The 9,127-nt window shown below is 31.6% G+C and overlaps 1 protein-coding gene across 1 annotated transcript; it reads left to right on the top strand.

Annotated features, from left to right (window-relative positions):
* The first annotated feature begins 2,958 nt into the window (after positions 1 to 2,958).
* LOC126771854 (neuropeptide-like precursor 1) lies at positions 2,959 to 8,859 on the top strand. Its single transcript, XM_050491995.1, has 6 exons — positions 2,959 to 3,034; positions 5,810 to 5,905; positions 5,990 to 6,770; positions 6,843 to 6,996; positions 7,390 to 7,422; positions 7,583 to 8,859. The coding sequence occupies exons 2-6, from the start codon at positions 5,810 to 5,812 to the stop codon at positions 7,938 to 7,940; spliced, it is 1,422 nt and encodes a 473-aa protein (XP_050347952.1). The 5' UTR covers positions 2,959 to 3,034; the 3' UTR covers positions 7,941 to 8,859.
* The last annotated feature ends 268 nt before the right edge of the window (positions 8,860 to 9,127 follow it).

Genomic DNA, 9,127 nt, shown 5'->3' with positions numbered 1-9,127 from the left:
TATTATACCTTCTATTAAAAAGTAAATGAATTTTTTAGCTATTCAATCTCACTAAATATATGTAAAATCATAGTATTTAAAATATTTTAAGTAACATTTCTATTAAAACTACATATTATAAACTCTCGCCGTCTGTTGTCCGCGATATACTCAAAAACTACCCAACTGATTTTCATATGGTTTTTACCAAAGGACGGAGTTACGGAGAAAAATGTTTAGATGTAAGTAATAAATAATGAATTATTTATTGCTTAAGTGAAAATTGATCACACCGACTTGGCTACACTAGCGTGCACCCCATAATCGCAGAGTATTTTTTTTTTTTTATATTTGCCGGGAGGGCAAATGACTCTACTCCACCTGATGGTAAGTAGTAGTAGTAGAGTCCAAACGCGACGACGGCCAGTACAGACGGGAAAAACGTTCTGCACTAGCCGCCTTCGCCTTGCCGGCCCGCAAGATGCCTCTTCACGTCTCGTTTGTAGGAACCCGGGTTGTAAGAGGAGGGGAACACGTGAGCTGGTAAGGAATTCCATTTTTTGGAAGTGCGATAAAGAAAGGAGTTGCCAAATTTCTTTGTTCGCTATGGAATTGATGTCACAGTTAGGCGGTGACATCGAGAATCAGCTCGCGTGGACTTAAGAAAGAAGGGGGAAGCAGGAATTAGAGAGAATTAGCTATATAATACGATATAAACGTTTTATGTACACTCTTAGCCTACGTATGCCAAGCAAAATCATAATACTAAAATATTGTCTGAAAAACATTTCTATTATAATGTACAGAAGTTAGTTGAAGTTTCAAAAGAAAGCAGCTATTGATCGCTTACTCATTCAAATGACTTTTTGTTACCGTTTCATAATAATATTATTAATTAAATGATACTGTGCTTAATACTTCTTGAAGTATACTAAGTATTCTGTTTTGCCCGTCTTTTAAGTATCTTGTATTCAGGTAACAAAGGAAACTTTATGTACATCATAATGGAGTGTCAAACTTTAATTCATTAGAGTTCTTTCATTATCGTATCTCGTTTAATTTATAGATGTAATTTTTGTTTGACTTTTATAATGAAACACCTATAAGCTACTCGTTAATCTATTTGTAATTATGATATTTAAAAAAAAACGATTATTCAGACAGACGTCATAAAATCTATATGTAGGAACAAAACTATAAGTAAGAAAACTAAAAGCTTTCTAAGTTAAGGTATTAGTAAGCTATTAGTATTCAATTTATAAATGATTTATCAAAAAGTACTGGTGGTAGGGCTTTGTGCAAGCTCGTCTGGGTAGGTACCACCCACTCATCAGATATTCTACCGCAAAACAGCAATACTTGATATTGTTGTGTTCCGGTTTGAAGGGTGAGTGAGCCAGTGTAATTACAGGCACAAGGGACATAAAATCAGTTCCCAAGGTTGGTGGCGCATTGGCTATAAGCGATGGTTGACATTTCTTACAATGCCAATGTCTAAGGGCGTTTGGTGACCACTTACCATCAGGTGGCCCATATGCTCGTCCACCTTCCTATTCTATATAAAAAAAAAGTATTATTAATTCTTTATACTAACTATGTTATATAAATGGGCAAGCGTTTTGAATTTACATGAGCTTATTTTTTGTTTATAATTCAAATGCTACACGTACCTATGTCCCAACTGGCATTGGAGCATCGTGGTTGTTTAGGCTGTGAATCTTTACCTTAAAGGAGAAATGCTTTTTATTAATAGTAGGACATTTAGGTACAGGCATTTTTATATAATAAATGATATTATATAATTTATGTATAATATATTTTTATATTTTATATAATATAAGCTTAGCTAATTTTAAAAATCATAATACCTTGAATTAGGTTAACATTGTTTAAGCGTGGAATACAAAAAAATATAAAATTATATTGGTTTAAAAGCAACCTGCAGCGTCACAAACAGGTTTCTATGTTATACAATTGTATTTTATTTTCCCAAATAAAATACAATACCTACTTATTTTCTTTCATCATATTATGTTTATCCTTTCAATAAATACGACTTCTTAGGTACATATCCTTTTCTGGAATAATGTCCTCCAGACCGATTTCGGCCACGGCGGCCAATCTCAAGTGAGATTAGCCAACTACGCAGGAGATATTATAGAGCACAAGTGTGTGCGCAAACACAGGTGCACTCTCTATTCTCTAACTCTCATAATCCGATGGGACGGCAATCCGACACGACCGGAAAGAGTTCAGGCGCAGGACCAACGGCTTTACTGGCTTTCCGAGGCATGGAAGTGTACACACTTCCAACTTCCAGGCTCCGAGCTGCTACTGAGAATTTTCTGACAGAAAAACCCAATAACTTTTTTATTGGCCCGACCTGGGAATTGAACCCAGGTCCTCCGGGTCTGCGGCCTTATATCAAGCCACTAGACCAACGAGGCAGTTTTGTGGAATACCTAACTTATAAAGTCATTTTCAGTAAACTAAATAAATGATATGCTAGATATATATATTCGTTATAAATAGCTATTATTTATTCTAACATTTTAAGTAAATAAACAATTTTTAAACTGAAACCTTCGGGATTTGTATTCAAATAAATGTAATGCCTGATCAATATGTATGAGTACGTATTTCGCAATAGCGACCTCCAGTAAGACCTTCGATCATTTATAAATATAATTATGTGTGGCAATACCCACCTGCACTCAATTTAAATCAATCCAAGCAAACTAAGTGCCCATCAATTAAAGTGCATATTCTGCAGTGTGTAAGTACCTTGAAAACTCCTCCCCAATGTACACCTAGACAGGAATTTACGTCAGATCCCCTCGGTCTTATTTATATACCAATAAAGCCTATATTGATATAAATATCTTATGTCAAATGTAGCCTATCCTACGCGCATGCGCATCGAAAGTAAATCATGGTATAAAAAGCACCAACTCCCTGGAATAGACATCATTCCCGCCAAGATCATAAAGTTAACAGAACTCCTGAGTAAATATTAAAAAGTTTTGTAGTGTGTACCTGAGGGTTGACAGCGAAAGTAAGTATAATTAATTATAAGTTAATAATGACAAGTTTTTTTTAAGTATTAAATTTATAATAAATGATTATTAAAAAAAATGGAAATAAAAAAATGTAACATCGGTATTACTCGGTACGGTACTCGAATAAATATTTTAACACGATAAATCTGAAAGTTTTTTTAAATTACGAATAAATATATAGCAGAATTATTAAAATATTTTTCTAATCAATTTACTTAGGTAAAATTGTCACAAAATTGTTACTCTAATGACGAAAAACACTGTTGCGTTTCACTGTTTAGTTTAACTGCTAATAATAAAAAAAACATCAAAATGCGTTTGCAGTTTAACGCATAATTATCAATTTTTAAGTTAAAGATTTAATTTTTGCCCTAATATCAGGCATCTGGTTTAAATATATTAGATGAATAGCAACGTAAATAACGGTAGGTTTACATGTTTTATCGTTAACGATGTAAGTAAATAATTGATGAATGAATTAAAGTTTATAAATCTAATAAAGAACGAAACACTCTTAGCAGGGAAAAATCATTATGAAAAACATAATTATATAGTTTTTTATATTATCAAATCACAATTTTCAGGCGCGATCGCTATCACAAATGCCTCTCTAATGGATTAAATTAAGCTCATTCGAAACTTTACTTCATAAAAAGACTTACTTAACAACATGAATAAATAATAATATAGAATTAAACTTCTTAATATGTTGCAAATAATAAAATGTAACGTCGATGATAATTGAATACAAATTAGCTACATTAAAAAAAAGATAACATATGCCTACCTACTTTTTTAAATCATTTTGTATCCGATTAATTATTATTAAAGACCACGAACACGGTGTTTTAGCACTTAGTTCGTATTTAAAACCAATAAACATCCAGTCCTGTCGCATACGCAGGGTATAATTAGGCATAATCGGGTATGATTGTTTTTGAAAATGAATTTAATTTAAGAGCAAAGCTATTTATTCGCCTTTACATACTTTATTCCTTCTTTTATTTAAATATCACAACAACTCTTCTAAATTTCTTGTAATCAAGGTTAACATAAATTTATTACGTTGTTTATTTTGGTAAGTACCTATTACTAATACTATGTGAAAAATAAATTGAGCTCTGTATCACTTACTACTTACCATAAACTTAATATTGTGAGCCAGTGCAACAGACAGAACACAGGGGACATGACTAGTTACTTCTCGGGGTGATGACGTATTGTAATGGAAGGTTAATATTTCTTAAAGCTCTAACTTCTTTAGGCGGTAGTGATCATAAGTATTTTGGTTTCTTTATTAGGAATTATGTTTAAAAGATAACAGGTATGCTTTTCAGATATCTACAAATCTAACGTAGAAAGTATTTTTGTACATATCTATTTTAGTTTTGTTATGCAGATATTTTTCTTACCATGTTAGCATAGTAAGTTAAAAAAAGTTATATCAAAAATGTTACAAAAAGTCCACATCTATCAGGCTAATAATATTTGCGTTGACTCAGCAAAACAAAGGCCTTAATGTAATTTTCTAGCATATAATAAAAAAAATAAAAATAAAGTGTAATTCGTTTGTTATGATGTAGAAATATATCTTTATTCTCTTCGGTTACGATATATATAAAAATTTATATCATTATACAAAATAATACTTCCAAAAAAACGTTATTCCGTACAAAGTAAATTAGGTCGCTACTTTATTATACTTCTTTTGTAAATAAAGCTCCTTCTATAAACATAAATATATGATTCCTTCGAGATCTTTTTATCAAATATTACTTAACGAAGGTTCTTTGTCAATCTGAGTAGGAGTTTTTGTTGGAAAAAACGAACGGAGATATATTTTCGCTTTATAATCTTAAGTGATAATAATTTTAATAACATCATCTTCTTATCTTATATTATACTTAACATTGAATATTATTATTCAGAATTAAATCTAAATTATTTTCTAAATTTGTGAGCTCTACCCTGTTTGTTACTTACGTAATAACGGTCGCTCTCGACTTGAAAATAGATTCTTAATTATTAAAATGGAATTACGCTGAGCAAAATGGAAACAGCTACATGTAGTATGAATTGATAAAATTTATACCTATACGTTTTGTAACTGTTTGGCATTTATACGAGGCAGCATCTAAAATGTAATAAAATTTCTATTATAACTTGACTGTCAATGTATCGGTGAGAGAGTGGAAATAGCGACATATTGAATTTGAGAGGAACACCAACGTAGCGCTCGCGTAATTGAATCTGTCACGTTTGTATCTTTCGAGTGACTATTGCCGAGATTATCCATACTTTTTGCAGATATAAATTGTATTGTTTCGTTTAAATCTCGTTGCGTCTGCTTATTTTCATATTACATTTTGAATTTAATTTAGATTTAGTAATTTAGAAAATGTATTGATAAATTTTATTTCATAATAATATTATTATTGAAGTTTTTTAGTTGCTAATTTAAGACGAACGAAGCTTTTCATGTTATATACATAACATCATAATATAATTAATACGTTAGTTATGTGATGTGATTAGGTATCTCCTTTAATTTACTTTTGTTAGATTTTCTGAGATACGAATTGTTTCTACCCGAAATATTTGTAGATTTTTGACAATCGATAAGCTTTTATACAGTCGTAGAATAAACTTTGAGGCTGATTTTCAATAATAATAATAATTTAATTTTACCTTCAAATAAAAATGCTCATTAAAAAAACATTTCATTATCTTTTGTTTTTAATTAAATGTTACTGAGCAATGTTTGTTTTTAGATGAAGGGTTATACGCGTTGGGGTTTCAGAAGACATAGGAGCGGGATTATAAGTATAACGGCACTTATTTTGGCGTATTCTATATATATCAACGAGGTGAGCTTGATTTCACTCACACTTTCATATTTATTTATAATATATTAGTGACAGACTTTTATTAAAATTTATTTTCGAAAATAGGTGGTAGGATTACCGACTGATACTTCGTCAAATACATGGCCAACTTTTCCACAAAGAAATGTAGCAGCCTTGGCTAGAGATGGATATTTGAGAAGTGCAGCTTCAGGTTACAAAAGAAGCATCTCAACATTGGCTAAAAACGGCCAGCTTCCAACCTTTAGAGCGCCCTACGATGAAACAGACAAGCAAGAACAAGATGAAGACGTTTCTCACGACAAAAGGAATTTAGCTTCGATCGCGCGACTGCGCAGCTACTCAGCTATGAAAAGAAATATACAGTCTTTGGCAAGAGATGGCTATCGCTTCGGAAGAGGACAATATAATCAGCCAAATGACAAACGTAATATCCAAGCCTTAGCTCGAAATGGAATGATTCATAAAAAAGACGGAATTGTTGGTGATGAATATTATTATCCATTCTATCAAAATCCCGTACCACCGTTGTCTGAAATAGATGGTCCGTTTGACATCAACGAAATGTATGATTTCCAACAATCAATGAACCCGGATATGTTGCCGCCGCTCTCTCAAGTATTCAAACGAAGCGATGTCGGATTTCCGCCTGATTTTGTTTCGAAAATGGAATACGACGGTAATTGGAATCTTAAAAGAGGTTCTATTGGGTTGCCAGCACATGGCCTCTTTAGACCAATTTATATTGACTCTGCTGGTAATACTAGAAGCAGGCGATCCATATATTCTCTTCCTGACGTACTTGATCGTAATGACATTGATATTCCAGAATATTACGATAATGAGAATGAAGATAAAAGATCTGTAGGTGAGTTACAGGTTAACTTGTCTTATTAATCAAATTTAAAACTTTGTTATGCAGAATTTACATCTGTTACAGATAATGAGGATGATTTAGCGCGTGAAAATTTTGAAAAACGTCATATTGGGTCGTTGGCCCGGTTAGGTTTATTGCCCTCATTTAGATTTTCTGGTGGCCGATACAGTAGGTCTGGAAGAGCCAGATTGTTATTGCCTAGTCAGGAATTATACAGGTGTTTAAAATACGACTATAGTTGCAATGACTGTTATAGTATGTGTAGATTAGGGTGTGCTTAAAGCTTTTCAAACAGGTTCGTCTGAAGCTAAGCAACAATTAGAGGCATGTTAAGTGTTTTAGAGGTATCACGTTATAAATGTTTAGTGTCGATGTCTTATGTATATAAAAAAATTTGGAAGTTTTTGTCAAAAAATATTTGAACATTTTTGACACAATACAGCATGTTACTTAAATATTGTTATAATTTTATAAATCAACTAAAAAAATATCACTTTTATGTTCATCGATGTTAACTAGGTTAATGATAAAAACTGTTGTAAATTTATATCTTTGTTTAGTGGTTTTATTATGACAGACTATTTCATTACTAATATAAAATATTTTTCAGGAAGCATTCCCCTGACGAGAATTTCGGGATTAGGTACTGTACATTAATTAATTGCATAATTCCATAAAATTAATGCATTTATTACATTGCATAAAATTAAAAATTAGTTTTATTTTATTATGTTGCATTCTATATTGTGAATGATATCCGTGCAGATTAGCTACGCCTAAGTTTAAAATGTTTTTTGTTCCAGGGAATATTTCTCTGATGACGAAGCTAGCACAGCCTTCGATTCAGACGACTCCGATCTACCGTCGCCGCCAGTACTTGCTAACTCGCACCCGACCGGCCGGTACCTCCACCGACCGCTGAACAACGATCTACCGAACATGCCGCTTCCCCAGTCTCCATTATCTTTGAACAATCCTGATACATTTGCCAAAAACCGCTGGCAGAGCAAAGATAATCCTAAGTTTTATTACTTCAGGTCATTAAAAGTACCTTATCACTCTTCAGGAAAACGGTATTTGGTGCTTCCAGCCGTCGATAACATTCTCCTTAAGAAGAATTACCGCAACAGCAGTCTACCAAGTCGGCGTAAAAATCAATAGCTATGCCATTGTAAGCCGAGTGATAGAAAATCACTCGGCTAGATCGAAGCCAAACGTAAATAACTTAAAAATATTTTGTATAATTTCTTTTTTTTAACTACGATTTCTTAATTAACGGTATTTTCGGCTTCGATTTCATGCATACGCAGACAACTATGGCATATCAATGGTAACAGATGTATAATTAGGTACATGTATTTTAACTGCGGGATCATGATTACTGAATTTCTGACAATAAATTTAGCCATTAAATGGTATTGAAATTGAAAGGCTAGCGGTGATGGCAACTTCGGATATATTTATGATGACGACATTGGCTCGATCGTGACTAACAGATGCATAATAACTTAAATACTAGATAAATTTTAAGATTACATTGCCAATCGCAAATTATACGTGTCTAAATTAAATATTGTAGATTCTAATTTGATAAATACTAGTCAAAGTTAAAAAAAAATTAGAAAAATTATCTGAAAATGTTTAAATACTTACAATAAATGGTTTAAACTATATTAAATTCCCATTTATATTACGAGTTGTGATAATTCCTACATTCATTGTTTAACATATCGAAGAATGGTCTCTTTCCTGACTAGAATTAGCTGTGTTTGACAAATAAGCAGTTTAATTATTTTGTGAATTTTCAAATGTCACGTTTTAAGCTTTGAGCTTTAATACCATTTTTAATAAATATCTACTTCTTATCTTGGACAATAAGCAAGCAACTTTCGGTGACCACATAAAGATAATAAATTTTGAAAATGTTATACTGTAGTCCTCTTTCCATTGTCTTTTTAGATAGTATTGATGTATTTTTAAGATTGTAGGTAACTATTTAATCAACTAGAGTCCTATTTATTGTAAATAAATGAATACAGTCATTATAAACTTGTTTTAATTATATACTGTCCTCGTAGTATAATTCCTTATTAAAATATGATTATCGTATTTTCAAAGATTTTATAAGATTTCCTAATAACAAATTAACAAATTATCTTGCATAAAATAAGTAATTACTATTACTTATTTTATGCAAGATAATTTATAATATCAAAATTAAAAGGTTGAGTAAATAGATTTGAAATAGTAAAACAAAAGTAGACGCTAATAAATATTTATTTCAAATAATTTTATGATTTAGATTGCATTTCAAATTATTTTATTTATTTCATTGCGGTGTTGTGATC

Source organism: Nymphalis io, chromosome 11 (genome assembly GCF_905147045.1).
Source record: "Nymphalis io chromosome 11, ilAglIoxx1.1, whole genome shotgun sequence".
Lineage (NCBI taxonomy): Eukaryota > Metazoa > Arthropoda > Insecta > Lepidoptera > Nymphalidae > Nymphalis > Nymphalis io.
Note: the sequence above shows the minus strand (reverse complement) of the source record. Positions and strands in the feature narration are given on the sequence as shown.